This window comes from Piliocolobus tephrosceles, chromosome 16 (assembly GCF_002776525.5).
Source record: "Piliocolobus tephrosceles isolate RC106 chromosome 16, ASM277652v3, whole genome shotgun sequence".
Taxonomy (NCBI): Eukaryota; Metazoa; Chordata; class Mammalia; order Primates; family Cercopithecidae; genus Piliocolobus; species Piliocolobus tephrosceles.
The window spans coordinates 50487382-50507406 of record NC_045449.1 but is presented as its reverse complement, the minus strand read 5'-3'; the positions used below and the strand labels follow the sequence as shown (position 1 = coordinate 50507406).

The following is a 20025-nucleotide window of genomic DNA, read 5'->3' as shown; positions in this document are numbered from 1 at the left end:
TCTGGTCTCGAATTCCTGACCTCAGGTGATCCGCCCACCTTGGCCTCCCAAAGTGCTAGGATTACAGGTGTGAGCTATCTTGCCCAGCCTAATTTTTAGAAAAATGTTCTCACTCCAAAAAAACACACACATTGAGAATCATTACAGGATTCTCCTTAATACATTTCAGGAGTTTTCTGCCTTTGTTACTATGTCATCTTTACATTTAATCTTCTTTTGGACAGATGGACAGGGATTCCATTTGATCTTGTAATGTTCCTGAGAATCACTCATGTATTAAAATTCTTTACTTGGTCAATTCTCATTTTTACTGGGCACTGTTACTGACTGGCTCTGTGTGACACATGATCCCTGGAACAGCTCCTTTAGAGTGTCAAAGTCTTGGCACATAGAAGGAAACCTTAGAGGAAACACATGTAGATGCTGTGCATTCACATGATATTGACACTTTGACGGAATTGTCCACCAACATGCTGTGTCCCAAAGTACAGTCTTCTAGTTAAATTTCGTGGGTTTTTTTTTCCCATATCTGTGTATCAGCTTTAGTAGATCTTTCTCTAAATTGACCTGTTTTTAAAAATTGTAATTAACTTAAAGAAACAGGCCGGGTGTGGTGGTTCACGCCTGTAATCACAGCATTTCTGGGAGGCCGAGGCAGGCAGATCGGTTGAGGTCAGGAGATCGAGACTAGCCTGGACAACATGGCGAAACCCTGTCTCTATGAAAAATACAAAAAATTAGCTGGGAGTAGTGGTGCATGCCTATAATCCCAGCTGCTCAGGAGGCTGAGGCAGGAGAATAGTTTGAACCTGCAAGGCAGAAGTTGCAGGGAGCCGAGATTGCGCTCCAGCCTAGGCAACGGACAGAACCAGATTCCGTCTCAAAAAAAAAGAGCCCGGCGCGGTGGCTCACTTCTGTAATCCCAGCACTCTGGGAGGCCGAGGCACGTGGATCATGAGGTCAGGAGTTTGAGACCAAACTGGCCAACCTGGTGAAATCTCGTCTCTACTAAAAATACAAAACTTAGCTGGGCATGGTGGCACATGCCTGTAGTCCCAGCTACTCGGGAGGCTGAGGCAGAAGAATTGCTTGAACCCGGGAGGCGGAGGTTGCAGTGAGCCGAGATTGTGCCACTGCACTCCAGCCTGGGTGACAGAGTGAGACTTTGTCTCAAAAGAAAGAAAAAAATTATACATGAAAATGAATCGAAAACTACTGAGTTGAAAAGTGCTTCTCCATGAATTCTCTAAAGTTATCTTACCTATCACGTGAGAAAGTGGACCACATTCTGCGAAACACAGCATTAAGTAAGTTCTTACTGGTTAAGCCCTGACAATTCAACTAATTAATAACAGCAAAAAAAATATTACTACCCTTCTTCTCTGATAGTGAAATCTCATACTGCTGACTTTTAGACCTCACTCTCAGGGTGAGTACAAAGGAATGACCAGCTCTGTGGGTCCAGGTGCTCCCTGGACTTCCCCAAATAGATAAAAATGTGAGTGTATTGAGCAATTATGTTGGAAGATAAGAAGAGAAGAGAAACTTAGGTCTTATAAATGACATGTCCCCAAAGGAAAACTTGAAGAAAATTTCATGTAACACTCTCTTAAATGAAGTTGCATCTTCTTTTTTTTGAGACACCGTTTTACTCTGTGGCCCAGGCTGGAATGCAGTGATATGATCTTGTCTTGGCTCACTGCAGCCTCCGCCTCCTGGGTTCAAACAATTCTCATTCTTCAGCCTCCTGAGTAGCTGGGATTAAAGGCGCGTGCCACTACACTCGCTAATTTTTTTTTGTTTTTTTTTTTTTTTTTTGAGACAGAGTCTCGCTCTGTCGCCCAGGCTGGAGTGCAGTGGCCGGATCTCAGCTCACTGCAAGCTCTGCCTCCCGGGTTTACGCCATTCTCCTGCCTCAGCCTCCTGAGTAGCTGGGACTACAGGCACCCACCACCACGCCCGGCTAGTTTTTTGTATTTTTTAGTAGAGACGGGGTTTCACTGTGTTAGCCAGGATGGTCTCGATCTCCTGACCTCGTGATCCGCCTGTCTCAGCCTCCCAAAGTGCTGGGATTACAGGCTTGAGCCACCGCGCCTGGCCTAATTTTTGTATTTTTTAGTAGAGACAAGTGTTGGCCAGGCTGGACTCAAACTCCTGACCTCAAGTGATCCACCTGCCTTGGCCTCCTAAAGCACTGGGATTGCAGGTGTGAGCCACTGCCTCTGGCCGTGAAGTTGCCTCTTCTAGGTGACTTTTTTCTCATACTAAGCTATAGGACTTTGCAGGGAAGAACTTGATATAGACTAATGGCCTTTCTCCCCATTTGGATATCCCAGCTCACAGCTCTCTTTCACCACTATTACCCAATTGAGATCGACCCACACCGGACCATCAAGGAGAAGCTACCTCATATGGTGGAATGGTGAGTGATGGTGGTGGAGAAAAGCTTCTGGGCCCTTGAGATGGAGTAGGCTGAGAGGGGTGTATTTTTCCAGACCCTTGTTGAGATGACAGACTCCCTTACTTTACTGAGGGCTTAATTTAATGCTATTAGTCCAGCTATTGGAACAAACTTTTCAGATGAACCTGGGGCTTTTTGTGGCTACTACTGGAGTGGAGACCCTCAGAGGATCCTTGGAATAAGTTAAGGACCGTTGGTGTCAGGGGATAAGTGCTTTGCAGAAGTGACTCTTAGTCTGTTTTGTGCTGCTGTCACAGAATAACAGACTAGGTAATTTATATAATTTTTCTATTTTTTGAGACAGGGTCTTGCTCTGTTGCCCAGGCTATAGTCCAGTGGCATGATCGTGGCTCCCTCTAGCTTCAACCACCTGCGCTGAAGCGATTCTCCCACCTCAGCTTGTGCCACCGTGCCTGGCTCATTTTTTCTGTTTTTTGTAGAGATGGGGTCTCACCATGTTACCCAGGCTATTTTCAACTCCTAAGCTCAAGCGATCCTCTCACTTTGGCCTCCCAAAGTCCTGGGGTTACAGGCGTGAGCCACTGCACCCAGCCTAGACTGGGTAATTGATAATGAATAGCAATTTATTGGCACACAGTTCTGGAAGCAGGGAAGTCCAATATCGAAGGACTGGCTGGCATTTGGTGAGGGCCTTCTTCTTGCTGCATTATCTCATTGTGAAAGGGCAAAGAGGGTGGGGGAGAGAGAAAGAGAAAGAGAGGAGTTCTTTTTATAAGGAATCTGTGATATTATGACATTAATCCATTCATGAGGACGGTGCCCCCATGACACCTCCCATTAGGCCCCATCTCTCAGCACCTCCACATCAGGGATCAAGTTTCCAACACTTTCAAACCGCAGCAACCCTCATCACTGGACAGAGTGATGTTCTCCAGATAGAGTGGTCATGGAGGAAGGGACTCAGGAGAGCGCCAGCCCCAGCAGCCAGCTTGCCCAGCACTTGTCTCTGTTGGGTTACTTTCTCATCCTCTTCCCTTCTTTTTTTTTGAGACGGAGTCTCACTCTGTCACCCAGGCTGGAGTGCAGTGGCCTGATCTTGGCTCACTGCAACCTCCCCCTCCTGGGTTCAAGTGATTCTCCAGCCTCAGCCTCCCGAGTATCTGGGACTACAGGTGTGCACTACCATGCCCAGCTAATTTTTGTATTTTTAGCAGAGATGGGGTTTTGCCATGTTGGCCAGGCTGATCTCGAACTCCTGATCTCAAGTGATCCACCCGCCTTGACCTCCCAAAGTGCTGGGATTACAGGCATGAGCCACTGTGCCTGGCCACCCTCTTCCCTTTAAAGGCAGCTAACGTAAGGATGAGGCCTCTGTTGGCAATGCTGTCAGAGGGCACTTGGCTCTGTAAAGGGAAATGAGTAATTATTTACTTGAGTAATTTGAATTTAGGGTTTTCTGGGGTGTCTGTTTCTAGGTGGACCAAAGCGCACAATCTCCTGTGTCAGCAGAAGATTCAGAAGTTTCAGATAGCCCAGGTGGTTACAGAGTCCAATGCAATGCTCAGGTAAGCGTCTTGCTCTGGAAAACATTTCTATCGGACTATTTAGAAGTATTTTCTTCAAAAAAAAAAAGAAAAAGAGGCAGGGGAAGAGTAGAGAAGAGTTAGTTGCTTAAAGGACCGGAAGGGACATGGCACTATGAACAACTGATGTGATACAGCTAAAGAATGTCTTACTCTTGCTAGGAAACAGTCAGCAGGTAGTGGATGTAGTACAAAATGGCAGGGCACCATCTCTGAGAACAAACCAAGTCTAGCTCATCTTTCTTTCTTTCCCTTTCTTTCTCTCTCTTCTCCTCTCCCCTCCCCTCTCCTTTTCTTTTTTCTTTCACGGAATCTCGCTCTGTCACCAGACTGGAGTGCAGTGGCGCGATCTCAGCTCACTGCAACCTCCACCTCCTGGGTTCAAGCGATTCTCCTGCCTCAGCCTCCTGAGTAGCTGGGATTACAGGTGCCCACCACCGTGCCCTGCTAAGTTTTGTATTTTTAGTAGAGACAGGATTTCACCATATTGGCCAGATGGTCTCGATCTCTTGACCTTGCGATCCACCTGCCTCGGCCTCCCAAAGTGCTGGGATTACAGGCATGAGCCACCTTGCCCCACCAAATCTAGCTCATTTTTCACAATGGTAAAAGACTTTTGGGGTCCCTCTGGTGACTGGTGTTCTTCATGGCAACTGGGAGTTGGCTAGGCTGGGACGCTTGATCGTTGGCTGCCTTCACTGAACAGCTGTCTCTGCTGGAGATTTCTATCCTGGAGGAGGGACCAGAGCTCATAAAGGAAAGAGTGACATGGGTGCCTGCCCTCAAGGGTTGTGCGTCCTAACTGGGGAGATTGGCTAGCTCCTCAAAAGTCAAGACAGTGGAGACCTGTGCTGATCCAGTAAGTGCTGGGGTGGGAGTGGGTGTGCCCTAGTGAAGGTGCCCAGGTCAGCTGCCTGGTTGTATTGACAGCAACAGAAAACATATGCCTACCTTCCGCCACAGCAGCATCTCTCCCAGGTATGTACCCCAGAGAAATGAGGGCATATAGCCACTATAAGATATGCACAGGGCCAGGCGCTGTGGCTCACGCCTGTAATCCCAGCACTTTGGGAGGCCGAGACGTCAGGAGATCGAGACCATCCTGGCTAACACAGTGAAACCCCGTCTCTACTAAAAATACAAAAAAATTAGCCGGGTGTGGTGGCGGGCGCCTGTAGTCCCAGCTACTTGGGAGGCTGAGGCAGGAGAATGGCATAAACCCAGGAGGCAGAGCTTGCAGTGAGCTGAGATCGTGCCACTGCACTCCAGCCTGGGGGACAGAGCAAGACTCCGTCTCAAAAAAAAAAAAAAAAAGATATGCACAGGGTATTCATGGCAGCTGTATCCATAACAGCTGAAATCTGGAAATCTCTCAACTGTCTGTCAAGAAGAAGCTGGGTAGATAAATTGTGGTATATTTATATGGTGGAATAATGCTGCATAGCAGTGACAGAGAATAAACTTATTACATGCAAAATACAGATAAACTACATAGCATTATATTGAACAAAATAAGTCAGGCACTTCTATTGGCCGGGCGCGGTGGCTCAAGCCTGTAATCCCAGCACTTTGGGAGGCCGAGATGGGCGGATCACGAGGTCAGGAGATCGAGACCATCCTGGCTAATGCGGTGAAACCCCGTCTCTACTAAAAAATACAAAAAACTAGCTGGGCGAGGTGGCGGGCGCCTGTAGTCCCAGCTACTCGGGAGGCTGAGGCAGGAGAATGGCGTAAACCCGGGAGGCGGAGCTTGCAGTGAGCTGAGATCCGGCCCCTGCACTCCAGCCTGGGCAACAGAGCGAGACTCTGTCTCAAAAAAAAAAAAAAAAAAAAGGTCAGGCACAAAAGAGTACATTGTGTATGAGTCCATTTATATGAAGTTCAAGGACAGGCAAAGCTAATCAATGAGAGGGATGATATTGACTGGGAGAGATCACGAGGGAGCCTCAAGCTAGTTGGTTACATGGGTGTATACGTATGTCAAAATGAACTGAGCCGAACACTTAGGATTAGCACCCTTTAGCCACTTATTGAATATATCGTATGCTGTATTTTATTTTATTTTTATTTTATTTTATTTATTTATTTTTTGAGCTGGAGTCTCATTCTTTTGCCCAGGCTGGAGTGCAATGGCATGATCTCCCAACACTTTGGGAGGTCAAGGTGGATGGGTTGCTTGAGCCCAGGAGTTCGAGACCAGCCTGGGCAACATAGGAAAACCCCATCTTTACAAAACATAAAAAAATTAGCCAGGTGTGGTGGCGCACACTTGTGGTCTCAGCTACTTGGGAGGTTGAGGCAGGTGGATCACCTGAACCCAGGAGGTTGAGGTCACAGTGAACTGTGATTGTGCCACTGCACTCCGGCCTGGGCAACAGAGCAAGACCCTGTCTCACAAAAAAACCCAAAAAACAAATAACCCAAGTAGGAAACAAAGAACAACAGTAGAGGCAGTGCCATTTCAGAATTCCCCGATCTCTTTTCAGGGAGGGATACAAGACCTTCTTCAACACACTCTACCGTAACAATATTCCCCTTTTCATCTTTTCTGCGGGCATTGGTGATATCCTGGAAGAAATTATCCGACAGATGAAAGTTTTCCACCCCAACATCCACATCGTGTCTAACTACATGGATTTTAATGAAGATGTGAGCCAAATCTTGTCTGGGCTGGGAAAGGACGAGGGGTGGGGACCACCAGCCAGGGCGGTTAACTCTGCATGAACCCTAACCTGGGGAAGAAGGGGAGGTAAGCCGCACTGGCTTCTTCACCCTCTTGCAGTTGTTTATGGGTTACTTTTTGGCCAGACGCTGTGGCTCAGACCTGTATTCCCAGCACTTTGGGAGGCCGAGGCAGGCAGATTACTTGAGGTCAGGAGTTCGAGACCAGCCTGGCCAACATGGTGAAACTCCATTTCTCCTAAAAATACAAAAATAAGCCAGGCGTGGAGGTGTGCAGCTGTAATCCCAGCTACTTGGGAGGCTGAGGCAGGAGAATCGCCTGAACCCAGGAGGCAGAGGTTGCAGTGAGCCAAGATCATAGCACTGCACTCCAGCCTGGGCAACAGAGCAAGACTGTGTTCAGAAAAAAACAAAAACAAAAAAACTTTTAAAGGATCCTCTCTCTTTGGTGTTTGCCTGACAGTCAACTGTCTGCCCTGGGGTACCTAATTTATGGGCCTGCCCTGCCCCATGTCACTGTCATGTGTTATATGCCATCCTGGGTCCTGCAGGGCATGGGCTTTGATTTGTTTTTCCCAAGCTGGAGGTGGGCTGCTCCAACTCATCCACTTTCTGACTCTTTTCCCTGTAAAACTGATGGTTGGAATTTTTATCACGTTGACCTGCAGTGAGGAGGTGGCCCGCCGCTGAGCATTAGCACACATGTAACCTGAGCGGCATTTATATCACAGTTTCGTGCATCCACCAGAACAGATGATCTGCAATATTGGGTGGCTCCTGTTCATTTAGACTAGGAGTTACCCCTGTCGTCAATATTTAGGGTTTGTGGGCCGTGGCATCACTGTTGCAGCTGCCCAACTTTGCCTTTATAGCACAAAAAAGCAGCCATAGGCATCATGTAAACAAAGGAGTTTGGCTGTATCCCAATACAGCTTTATTTACAAAAGCAGGCCAAGTCTGGCCCAGGGGCCCTAGTTTAGGCTACAGTGAAGTTTTGGCATTATCTATCACTTTTGGGATTCCCTTTTCTCTGTGACAGAGACAGTGGAGAGCTGATGCCACATGGGTCCCTGCAGCCCTTCCATCTCTCTCTTGTCTTCGTTATTTAGGGTTTTCTCCAGGGATTTAAGGGCCAGCTCATACACACATACAACAAGAACAGCTCCGTGTGTGAGAACTCTGGTTACTTCCAGCAACTTGAGGGCAAAACCAATGTCATCCTGCTGGGAGATTCCATCGGGGACCTCACCATGGCCGATGGGGTTCCTGGTGTGCAGAACATTCTCAAGATTGGCTTCCTGAATGACAAGGTGGGTAGAGGACCAGGGCTGCTTCTCTTCATGGCTTTCTTCTCTTTGAATGCCTGTTAACAAATGCCTTTGAACACTTTGAACACATTCTCTCTTTTTTTTTTTTTTTTTGTGAGACAGAGTCGCGCTCTGTCACCCAGGCTAGAGTGCAGTGGTATAATCTTGGCTTACTGCAACTTCCACTTCCCAGGTTCAAGTGATTCTTCTGCCTCAGCCTCCTGAGTAGCTGAGACTATAGGTGCGCGCCACCATGGCTGGCTCATTTTTGTATTTTTACTAGAAATAGGATTTCACCATGTTGGCCATGGCTGGTCTTGAACTCCTGACCTCAAGTGCTTCGCCCACCTTCACCTCCCAAAGTGCTGGGATTACATGCGTGAGCCACTGCACCCAGCCACCTTTGAACGCCTTCTATATGCTAGACACTAGGTAAAGTATTATGGGCACAGAAGGAAGCTGTATTCTCTTGGAGCGCATATTCTCGTAGGAAACAGAAACCCAGTGATGACAGCTTTGTCTTACCACATGACCTTACAGGCGTTCAGAGAGAGGATCAGGCTGGGCATGGGATCCTAGCCTCAATTTACTGATTGTGCACTGCACTGTCACTCCTCTCAGCATTTCATGGATATTAATTCATTTGATTTTTTGTTGTTGTTGTTGAGACGGAGTCTCGCTCTATCACCCAGGCTGGAGTGCAGTGGCCGGATCTCAGCTCACTGCAAGCTCCGCCTCCCGGGTTCTCGCCATTCTCCTGCCTCAGCCTCCTGAGTAGCTGGGACTACAGGCGCCCGCCACCTCGCCCGGCTAGATTTTTGTATTTTTTTAGTAGAGACGGGGTTTCACCGTGTTAGCCAGGATGGTCTCGATCTCCTGACCTCGTGATCCGCCTGTCTCGGCCTCCCAAAGTGCTGGGATTACAGGCTTGAGCCACCGCGCCCGGCCAATTCATTTGATTTTTATAGCCCTTTAAGGTAGTGACTGTTATCCTCATTTTACAGATGAGGAAACTGAGGCCTGGGGTTAAGTAACTTGCCTAAGATGACAAAGTTCAGGAAACAGTGGGGCTGATTACCAGTCCTCCTAAATCCTACTGGAAGGCATGATTGAGATGGGAGATGTTGGTATTGAGGACATGGGTTTTTTTTTTTATTTTTTATTTGTTTTGAGACAGAGTCTCGCTCTGTCGCCCAAGCTGGAGTACAGTGACGAAATCTTGGCTCACTGCAACCTCTGCCTCCTGGGTTCAAGCGATTCTCCTGCCTCAGCCTCCTGAGTAGCTGGGATTACAGGTGCCCGCCACCATGCCCAACTTAATTTTTGTGTTTTTAGTATAGACAGGGTTTCAGCATGTTGGCCACACTGGTTTTGAACTGCTGACCTCAGATGATCCACCTGCCTCAGCCTCCCAAAGTGCTGGGATTACAGGTGTGAGCCACTGTGCCCAGCCGAGGACATGGGTTTATAATTTAGAGAAGAAAAGTAACAAGAACAGATCAGGGACTGACGGGGCTGAAAGCAGCATTGTCATAAAGGGGCTCAAATACGGGGTGAAGCCAGGCAGCTGCCAGGGTGCCTTCCCGCAGCCTGCAGGCTCTGAAGCCCACCAGAATGCTCGGGCCGGATGAAACTGGGTTCTGTTGGGCGTGGTGGCTCACACCTGTAATCCCAGCACTTTGGGAGGCCAAGGCAGGCAGATCACGAGGTGAGGAGTTCAAGACCAGCCTGACCAACATGGAGAAACCCCGTCTCTACTAAAAATACACAATTAACCGGGTGTGGTGGTGCACGCCTGTAATCCCAACTACACTGGAGTCCAAGGCAGGAGAATCGCTGGAACCCAGAGGTGGAGGTTGCAGTGAGCTGAGATGGCGCCGCTGCACTCCAGCTTTGGTGACAGCAAGACTCCGTCTCAAAAAAACTAACAAAAAAACTGGGTCCTGGTCAGGTACAGTGGCTCATGCCTGTAACCCCCCCCAATTTTGAGAGGCCAAGGCAGGGGGATCATTTGAGGCCAGAGTTTGAGAGCAGCCTGTGCAACATAATGAGACCCTGTCTCAACAACAACAACACAAATCAGCTGGTGTGGGGAGCATGCCTGTAGTTCTAGCTGCGCAGGAGGCTGAGGCAGGAAGATCACTTGAGTCCCGGAGGTCAAAGCTGCAGTGAGCCAAGATTATGCCACTGCAGTTCAGCCTATGCAGCAGAGTCAGATGCTATGAAAGAAAGAAAGAAAGAGAGAGGGAGGGAGGGAGGGAGGGAAGAAAAAGGAAGAAGAAGAAGGAGAAGGAGAAGAAAGGAGAAGGAGGAGAAGGAGGAGAAGGAGGAGGAGAAGGAGAAGAAGAATAAGAGAAAGGAAGAAAGGAGGGAGGGAGGGAGGGAGAAAGAAATTCAATCCAGATGGATTAGAGGCAACATCGGTTTGTTTTTTTTTTTTTTTTTTTTTTGAGACAAGGCCCCCCCCTGTCACCTAGGCTGGAATGTTGTGGCTCAGTCTCGGCTCACTGTAGCCTGAATTTCCTGGGCTCAAGTGATCCTCCTGCCTCAGCCTCCCAAGTAGCTGGGACTACAGGCACCCACCCCCATGCCCGGCCAATTTTTGTAGAGATGGGGTTTTGCCATGTTGCCTGGGCTGGTCTCAAACTCTTGGGCTCAGATGATCCTTCTGCCTCAGCCTCCCAAAGTGGCAACATCTGGTTTTTTGTTTTTATTCCTTGTTACTATCCTTTGCTACTGACCCAAGGGTTCATTGTGATAGCCCATGCCCATCCCTTATCTGTCTCCAAAGGGTAGTTCCGGTAACCTGAACTCCTCTGGCTCTCAAAAGGGAGCTGGGAATTGCTGCTTGAATGCTCTCCTCCCCAACCCCAGGGGCTTTGAGAGTGAGCTATGGAGGGTGGGGCATTTGGGGACCCTCAGGCTTCTTATTCTCACTCCGGGCAGGTGGAGGAGCGGCGGGAGCGCTACATGGACTCCTATGACATCGTGCTGGAGAAGGACGAGACTCTGGATGTGGTCAATGGGCTGCTGCAGCACATCCTGTGCCAGGGGGACCAGCTGGAGATGCAAGGCCCCTGAGGGCACAGGCTTCAGCCCGACCTGTAGGCCGTGGTGAGGAGTCCGCGCCCCCATGAACACAGAGCAGAGGCCAGGGTGGCCAGCAGCGGCTGGGTCCTTCCATACCCCTCCTTCCTCCTTTCCCTGAGCACCTTCATCACCAGAGGCTTGAAGGAGCCCCGCCATATGGCAGGGCACAAGCACTGTTCCTGGTGAACCTTGGACCACAGCATGTCAGTGCTCTAGGGATTGTCCATTCCAGGGATTGTTTTCAAAACTTAAAAGTAGGAAGTTGTTCTTCAAACAAATATAATGTGTGAAACAGATCAAAATTTTTAAAATGAAAAAAACAGCTGTTCTGATTCAGGGGATGTGGGTGGGGGTAGAACCTGGACCTCTTGGGCCTGGGGGGCACAAGTGATGCTTCTAGGAACACAGTTTGCGAACCGCCACAAATTGGCCTGGGACCCCGTCCGAGCACAGCCTGATTGTGTCTGGTTCAGGGTGGGGTTGAAAGGGTATTTTCTAGCCTGCAGTGGTTTGACTTTATTCTGATTCAGCCATCAAACTTGAAATTCATTTGGGATCGGTGGGGTTGAGGCAACCCTGTCTGAGAGCCCCCTCTTTAGGGATCCCTGAGGGGATGCATTCGGGTGTGGATGTCCCCCTTTGCCCTAGGCTCTCCTTTCACCTCTTATGGGTCGGGGCCACTAAAGTGGATGACCTGAAAAGGGGAATTTAGAGCAGGGACCTGAGGGTCCCAAGGTGAAAGAAGTGATGTGTGCACTGTGGTCTTGCATTCTTGGGCTGACCCTGAAGAGCCAGTTCAGCATTGTCTTAGCTTTGGAGGAAATCACTGGCACCTTTCCTGCAATGTTTGACTAGCCGTTGGAAAGTTCTGTTATTCTGCAGATGTGAACCAGGAGGTGATACAGATGTTACTGAAGGCCTGCGGTGTGCCAGGTGCCGCTCTGGGCATTTGGGTGTCTGCCAGTTGACCCTCACAATGACCCCACAAGTAGGTGCAGCTCCTCCTGCTTCCAGATGGCTCAGGCAGGATGGGAAACTTGCCCAAACTCAGTAGCTAGGAGCTGGAGCCAGGATTTGAATGTTTCTGACCAAAGCCCATGCCTTTTGCTGCATTTCTCTGCTTCAGGCCTGTTCCATTTGGTTTTGGGAGGAGGGAGTGGTCACCATCTGAGACTGGGTCAGTAACCACTTCCAGACTTTAATCAAGAAGCTTTCTTGGCCAGCGCAGTGGCTCACACCTGTAATCCCAGCACTCTGTGAGGCCAGGGTGGCGGATCACTTGCCGTCAGGAGTTTGAGACTAGCCTGGCCAACATGGTAAGACTGTCTCTACTAAAAATACAAAAATAAGCCAGGCGTGGTGGTGCGTGCCTGTAATCCCAGCTACTCAGGTGGCTGAAGCAGGGGAATCACTTGAACCCGGGAGGCTGAGGTTGCAGTGAGCTGAGATCATACCACTGTACTCCACCCTGGGTGACAGAGTGAGACCCTGTCTCAAAAAAAAAAAAAAAAAACAAACACTTCAATCAAGGAGTTTTCTGGATGCTTTGGGGCCAGAGAATGTCAGTCACTGCCCATGGGGAGCAGTCATGTCTCTTAGGGGACCCTGGGCAGGGAGTGCCGATGGAGGTAGTTTGCTGTGTGAGTCCGGTCCTGTCATTTTCTCTCCTAAGTCCCCACCCTGTCCTCTGAATGCTTGGCAAGGACAGATGGCCTGGTTGGCGGCTGAAGTCCTCTTGCAAGACACTGTGGAGATCTGAACTCGGTTACCTTTCCCCTAGCAAGAGGGTGGACAGGTGGTAACAGGTGGTGGCCAGGAGCAGGGAGAGATGGGAATATCATAGTATTGGAAATGATCTATGGAAAAGGATGATCTGACTTGTGTGGTTTGATTTAATCCTTGAACTTTGTAGGTTGTGTTTGAGGTCAGGGACCTTGTCTTTCCCATTCAACTGGGACAACTGGAGGATGAAGATCGTCTCTCCACGCCCTGCTGGAGGCCTCCCTGCTCTACACATTCACCCCCTCCACAGACCAGGCCTCCCTTCCTGCAGCGAAGCCCCCAGGTTAGGCCCAGGGCAGGCAGGAAACCTCCAGATGGGGAGCCCCCGATCTGGGGACACGCCGCTGTCTGGAACTAATGAGGCCATGGAAACAGCCTGGTTTAACTTTTTTCCCAATCTCTGGGTCTAAAGGCCTCCCACAACCCCCGCTTAACCCGCTAGCCATTCCCCTCTGCTCCTCAACCTGTTCCAAAAGACACCCTAAGGCCATTGGTTTAATCTTTTATTTGGAACAAAGGAAAAAAGGACTGACACCAATTTAGCCTTTTGAGTGTGCAGAGCTCTACCCTCCCTCCCAGCCCTCAGCCCCAAATCCAAGATTTCATAACCCTAACACCCACCCAAGCAGGTTCCCTCACACATGCCCTCTGTTTTCTTCTTCTATGGTTCCTTAGGGAAAGGAGCCTTCTTCAGGGATGAAAAGCTAACTACAGCCCAGTCCTGGCCTCCAGCAGCCCAGGGTCAGCTCAGCCTCCACTGGAGGCGAGGGAGGAGGGCAAAGGGCATGGGAGAGGTAGGGCTGCCCTCCAGGAGCTGTCCCCTTCCCTAGGAGCCAGTCAGGAATGGGGAGGAAGGTGGAGGGGTCCTAGGGAGCTGTCACGTAGAGGAATAGGGGCTGGGAGTGGGGATAACAACAAGTACAAATAAAGAGAAAGTTTGGGGAGAGGGATAACAAGCTCAGCTGTGCCTGTGATGTGGAGGGGTGGTATGGTGGGGGACCAGCCATGGCCCTATCCAACCCCAGGCTCCACCAGCCCCAAATTGGCTTTGCAAATCCAAACATTTTAAAGAAGGAGTTTGGGGATGGAAGAGAAACGGGGTAGAGGTCTGTGCTGTGGATTTTCATCTAGGGTGGTGGGAACACCACAGATGTCTCCTCTGCCATCGTTTTAGTTGGCTCCCGGACCTCATCCCAGCAGAGGGAGGGTGACTGTCAGCAGGTCAGTCCCACCGCCACTGTCCCCCTCGCAGTGGGCCTCTGTGTCTCAGGCCCGGCCAGGCTCTCTGCCCCTCAGAGCTCCTCGTGGACCCGCTCCTGGTCCTCATCTGACTTCAGCTTGAGCTCCTCGACTGTGATCTTGCCGTCCTGGTTGCGGTCCTGGTTCTGGAACATGTCTCCTATGGTTTTCTCGGGGTCCTGCCCAGGCATGAGGCGTCCTTTGCCCTCACTCACTTGAGCCTTGATGAAGGTGGAGAACTGGGGGAGGGGAGAACCGGGGGAGTGGGCAGTAAGGGTGATGGCCTTGGGAGGGGCCCCAGGTGGAGGTCAGTGAGTGCTTTTTTTTTCTTATTTTTTCCCAGGCTACCCCGCACCCTGTAACTCAGGAAGGGCTGGGAAAGGCACTGGTGCTGGGGTCCTGGTGGGGGCCGGGGTGGAGGCGTGGCATGAGGGATAGTCAGTGACTGGTCTCAGGTAGGGAACAGCCTGCATGTGTGCCCAGGAAACAGCAGGGACGAGGAGCCTGAGGTACGGGACTCAGCACAGGCAAGAGCACGAGGGCGGGTGGGCAGTCCGGACAGGGACATCTTCCTCCACGCTTCTTGGGTGCGGGGAGTGCGTGGCATGGTTATTAGGACTGAACCTTCACTCACCTCCTCTGGAGGGACCTCTCCATCCTTGTTGAGGTCCATGTCTTCAAACAGGTTGGCAGGAGGGTCCTCATGCCACACAAACAGGTAGCCCGTGGGCAGCCCATCCTCCCGGGACACCAGCTCCACCTCAAACAGCAGCACAGCACTGCCTGGGACTCCCCGGGCTGGAGGGAGGGCAGGAGAGAAGGGAGGAGTCCTAGTCAGGCCAGGGTCTGGGCCTGGCTTCACTGTTTCCCAGCCCACAGGCCACAGTTTCCCCTCCTGGGGCTAGGCTGGAGAGTGGGGCATGGGATGTTTAAGGAGCCACCCTGAAGGCATTCCTGACTCCTCCCACCAGCCATCAGGCCCACAGTGGGCAGGAGCAAAAGGGACGGGTGCCAGTTAGATTACGGTCTCGGGCCGGACGCAGTGGCTCACGATTGTAATCCCAGCACTTTGGGAGGCCAAGGCGGGTGGATCACCTGAGGTCAGGAGTTCAAGACCAGCCTGACCAATATGGCAAAACCCCATCTCTACTAAAAATACAAAAATTAGCTGTGCATAGTGGCAGGTGCCTGTAATCCCAGCTACTAGGGAGGCTGAGGCAGGAGAATCGCTTGAATCTGGGAAGCAGAGTTGCAGTGAGCTGAGATCACGCCACTGCACTCCAGCCTGGGTGACAGAGTGAGACTCCATCTCAAAAAAAAAAAACACAAGATTACGGTCTCAGCCCCTCACCTCCACTCTCCCCGTGGGCCAGATGCGGGGGCACGATGAGCTGCCGCCTCTCTCCCACACACATGCCCTGCAGGCCCGTGTCCAGGCCTTCGATCACCTTGTTGGCCCCCAGAGTCGCCTCCTGGGGGGCCCCGTAGTCATGCCTGGGGGAGAGCAGATGCCCAGGTCAGCAGCCAACCTGTCCCCTGCCAGCGCACACCCCGCTCTCTCTGAGGTGGGCCCAGAACAAGCCCTCAGTTCCGGAGTGACTCCCACTGGTGACTTGGACCATGCAGCAGAGTGCAGGGGCCCAGCGGTGCAGACGTGGGGTTCCCTTCTCATCTTGCCTCTGCCCCCTAAAGTATGGCCTCAAGGGCTCATGGCTCCCTGCGTCAGTCTCCCCTCTGTGAAATGGAAAGAGCAGTTCTCCCGCAACGGTTGGCTTCACCTTCCCTTCCCCGGCGAAGCAGAGAATTTCATCTCCTCATGGCTCCCCAGCATGCTCTGAGATGGGGACTTACAGAAGCAGCAAGAGGCTGAATGCTCCCCTGGCGCTTGAGGACCAAGAGGGAGGAGCAGGCGTCGGGGTACGGTGAGGAGGACTCCCCATGCCTGTGTCCACCCACCTGCCCAGTCCCGGCCCCACCCAGGACCCACGAGGTGAAGAGCTGGGTGCCGTCCAGCAAAGAACAGTTGTAATGGTATCGAACAAAGTCCCCAAGCTTGGTGGTCTCATTGCAGGTCTCCGATGGCCGGGACAGTGTCCTGATTTCCACCACATCCGCAGGGTTGTGGAAGTCAATGACATGAACGTTGAAGATTAGCACGGCAGAGCCAGGGATCTTGTCTCCTGAGGACAGAATGGGGGAGTGTGGTCAGCTCAGAGCACTAGCAGAGGCTCCTCGAGGTCTCTCCATGGAGGCCCCTAGACCTGATACCCCTTCCCGACCCAGAGGATCCAAAGGAGGATGGGACGGGATGTTTGTCCAGAGTCAATTCTAACAAACTGTCACTGGGGCAGGGGGCAGGGGAAGGCGGCTTTCCAGTTAGAAAGCCCTTTTCCACTCACCATCTTGCAAACTCCCAGTAACTTATCCTGCAGATCAGCTTGGCTTGCCCATTATACAGGTGAGGACGGTCCTGGGGGTATGCTGGTTCTGTTTTTCCATAACCACCCTCCCTCCCCAAACTCAGAGGAGTTGGCTGCCCTTCTCCACTGCAGAAGGGGAGAAGTGGGGCGCTGCCCTGGAGGAAACCGATGGAGTCCGGGTGGCAGGAATCAGATGGGGCGACCAGATGTAAGCTGCATGCATGTTTTTGTGATGAGAGGGCCGAGTGGTGGCTGGAATTCCACTGTGGGAGGGGGCGGCCTGACCACAATGGGCAGTTTGGAGGAAGAGCTGAGGTGGTGGCTGGGGAACGCCCCTACCAGTTCCATTCTCCCCGTAGGCGAGGTGTGGGGGGATGGTAATTCTCCGGCGCTCCCCTATGCAGGCGCCCTGTAGCCCCTGGTCCATCCCGGGGATGATGTAACCCTGCCCGATATAGGTATTGTAGGTGTGGTTGCGGGAGTAGCTGCAATACAAGGTGGGAGGGCCAGGAAGGGAGTCAAAGGGGCCCTCCCCTTCCAGGCAGCTCAGAGTGACCCCCAGTTTCATCCACATTTCACCCAGCCGCCGCCCTCCCACCTCAAGAGCCTCCTGACCTGGAATCGAAGAGGGTGCCGTCCATCAAGGAGCCATTGTAGTGGTAGCGCATGAAGTCCCCGGCCACGGCTCTGCGGACACAGCCGGCGGGGAGCTCCAGCGTCTCTAGCTGGACAGTGTCCTTCGGGTTGTGCACGTCAATCAGGAGGATGTGAAAGACCAGCGAGGCATGTGGGGGGATCACTGTCCCTGGGGAAGGGATAGGGCCTGAACCATATGGCTGGGGAGCAAGCCCAGGCTCTTTCTTGACTCAGGAAGGCCCAGTGGGCACCATGCAAGGAGACACTAGCCCCACTCTCCAGAGCCCTTTCCCGCCCATCAGCAGCCCTGCTTCTTGCTCTTCCAGTAAGGCCTGAGCTTGGTGTTCCCCAGGGTCACCACCGGCTCAAACTGAGCCTTCGTGTGAATCAGAATAAAGCACCCCTTCTTAGTGAGACAGCAGCAAAGGCAGATTTCATCCTGCCTTGCGTCCCTGGCTGGATGTCCTCGTGCAGTATACAACCTGAGCAACTGTATGTGGAGGCCTGGTTTTCCCTCTTTTGGAGAATTTCCCCTTGCCCACCCTCACCATAGCCTTTCTCGCCATAGGCCAGGAATGGAGGAATGATAATCTTCCTTCTCTCTCCAGGACACATGCCCAGCAGCCCCTGGTCCATGCCCTTGATCAGCCAACCAGAGCCGACGTAGGTATCATAAGTGCCGCCCTTACTGTAGCTGCAGAAAATGAGGTGGAAGTAGGAGAGGCAGGCTGGGCCCTGGACTCCCACTCCCCATGCCACAGTCCCCAGTGCCTCAGGGCTCCCCTCCAGCCCCTTACCTTGTGTCGAAGGAGGTGCCGTCCAGCAAGGTGCCATTGTAGTGGTAGCGGACAAAGTCACCGTCCTGGACCATGCGGGGGCAGTGGGGCGGGCGCAGCAAGGTGCTCACCTGCACGGTGTCTTCCTTATTCCACACATCCAGCAGAACCACATCGAAGTAGAGGGTGGCATCCGGTGGAATGAGCCCCGCTGTGAGGGTGCAGCAGCATGGAGGTCTCAGAGTTCTGCTCTGCCAACCACGATCCCAGCCAGCGCCCTGTTACTCCCCTTCCTCTCATCCCAGCACCAGGAGACCCAAACCAGGCACAGAGCAGCCACTATTTTTGTTTTGTTTTTTTTAAGAGATAGGGGGCCAGGCACAGTGGCTCATGCCTGTTATCCCAGCACTGCGGGAGGCCAAGACAGGTGGATGGCTTGAGCCCAGAAGTTCAAGACCAGCCTGCACAACATTGTGAAACCCCATCTCTACTAAAAATACAAAAAATTAGCCATGCATGGTGGTGTGCACCTGTAGTCCCAGCTATTTGTTAGGCTGAGACAGGAGGATTGCTTGAGCCCAGGAGGCTGAAGTTGCAGTGAGCTGATATCACACCACTACACTCCAGCCTGTGCAACAGAGTGAGACCCTGTCTCAAAAAAAAAAGATAGGGTTTTGCTCTGTCACACAGGCTGGAATTCAGTGGCATGATCATGGCTCACTGCAGCCGTGAAATCCCGGGCTCAAGCAATCCTCCCATCTGAGCCTCCTGAGTAGTTAGGACTACAGGCACACACCACCATGCCTGGATAATTTATTTTAGTTTTTGGAAAGACGGGGTCTCACTATGTTGCCTAGGCTGGTCTGGAACTCCTGGGTTCAAGCAATCCTCCCACCTTGGCCTCCCAAAACTCTGGGACCATAGATGTCAGCCACTGCCCCAGCCAGAGCTGCCACTCTTCATACTGCGTGCACAGCATGACATTGGGCAAGTCACCCCTCATCTCGGCACTTCAGTTTTCTCACCCCAGGATCCCTGATTCTGCCTCCTGGTCTCCTCCATCCCCAGCTTGTGCCCCAGCCCGTGCCCCAGCCCTTCTCACCCAGGCCGATGCTCCCATAGCCCAGGTGGGGAGGCACAATGAGGCGTCGCCGCTCGTTGACACACATGCCCATGAGGCCTCGGTCCATGCCAGTGATGAGGCGCCCCACGCCCACCACGATGGCCACCAGGGTGTTTCGATCATAGCTGAGGGGGAGGGACAGATGGGATACAGTGATCTCAGACACACACTGCCCATGGTGGCACAGGTGCACAGGTGTGCCTGCACACACGCACACAATCCCCCTCCCTATACCCAGGTGTGGATATGCACACACACTTCTCGCCTCCTTTTCAAGTTCCCCTCCTAGGTCGGCCGTGACACCCACCTTAAGGGAACAGACTGTTACAAAAAGCAAGTCCCTGAGGAGGCCAAGGGCTGCTATTGCCCTGGAACAGGGTTGGGTGGGATGCATGGGCCTGATTGCTGCTACTATTTGCTGACAGCAAGTGGGCAGTGGCAGGTACAGCACGGAGGGACAGAGGAGCATTACTACATGGGATTAAATGCTTGGCATTTTACATGCCGTATCTTCTTTCTCTCCCCTGTGAGGTGGGCAATCTTGTTCTCATTTTTCTTATGAGAACAATGGAGACTTGAGAGACTCAGTGCCTTGCCCAAGGTCACACAGCTAATATGAATATGTAGTCAGCTGAGTTCCAAAGCCCATGTTTTTGCCATTATACTGTCGGCTCTCCAAGGAAAAGACAAGGAGAGCAGAGGTGGGGTGGGAATTGGTTTCACATTTTGAAAAGGCCTATTCTACAATCCTGGCTAACACAGTGAAACCCTGTCTCTACTAAAAATACAAAAAAATTAGCTGGGCATGGTGGCGGGCACCTGTGATCCCAGCTACTCGGGAGGCTGAGGCAGGAGAATGGCGTGAACCCAGGAGGCAGAGGTTGCAGTGAGCCGACATTGCACCACTGCACTCCAGCCTGGCGACAGAGTGAGACTCTGTCTCAAAAAAAAAAAAAAAAAAAAAA

At 51.8% G+C, this 20025-nt stretch overlaps 2 protein-coding genes across 4 annotated transcripts in view; one reads left to right on the top strand and one right to left on the bottom strand.

Moving 5' to 3' along the window:
- NT5C3B (5'-nucleotidase, cytosolic IIIB) overlaps positions 1–11395 on the top strand; it is a 13901-nt gene extending 2506 nt beyond the window's left edge. For all 3 annotated transcript variants that reach the window (XM_026448619.1, XM_026448618.1, XM_026448620.1), the window contains 5 exons: positions 2337–2422; positions 3898–3987; positions 6492–6654; positions 7797–7997; positions 10941–11395. In XM_026448619.1, coding sequence (XP_026304404.1) covers positions 2337–2422; positions 3898–3987; positions 6492–6654; positions 7797–7997; positions 10941–11075 — 675 coding nt within the window. In that variant the 3' untranslated portion in view covers positions 11076–11395. The remainder of the gene's footprint in view (positions 1–2336; positions 2423–3897; positions 3988–6491; positions 6655–7796; positions 7998–10940) is intronic.
- A 1960-nt stretch (positions 11396–13355) lies between these two features.
- The window catches only part of FKBP10 (FKBP prolyl isomerase 10), a 10261-nt gene continuing 3591 nt past the window's right edge, over positions 13356–20025 (bottom strand). The window contains exons 2-10 of the mRNA XM_023204118.2: positions 19040–19185; positions 17959–18148; positions 17710–17855; positions 17141–17330; positions 16865–17010; positions 16093–16285; positions 15457–15599; positions 14740–14903; positions 13356–14344 (exon numbers count right to left, since the gene is read on the bottom strand). Of these exons, the coding sequence (XP_023059886.1) occupies positions 14159–14344; positions 14740–14903; positions 15457–15599; positions 16093–16285; positions 16865–17010; positions 17141–17330; positions 17710–17855; positions 17959–18148; positions 19040–19185 (1504 nt within the window). The 3' untranslated portion in view covers positions 13356–14158. The remainder of the gene's footprint in view (positions 14345–14739; positions 14904–15456; positions 15600–16092; positions 16286–16864; positions 17011–17140; positions 17331–17709; positions 17856–17958; positions 18149–19039; positions 19186–20025) is intronic.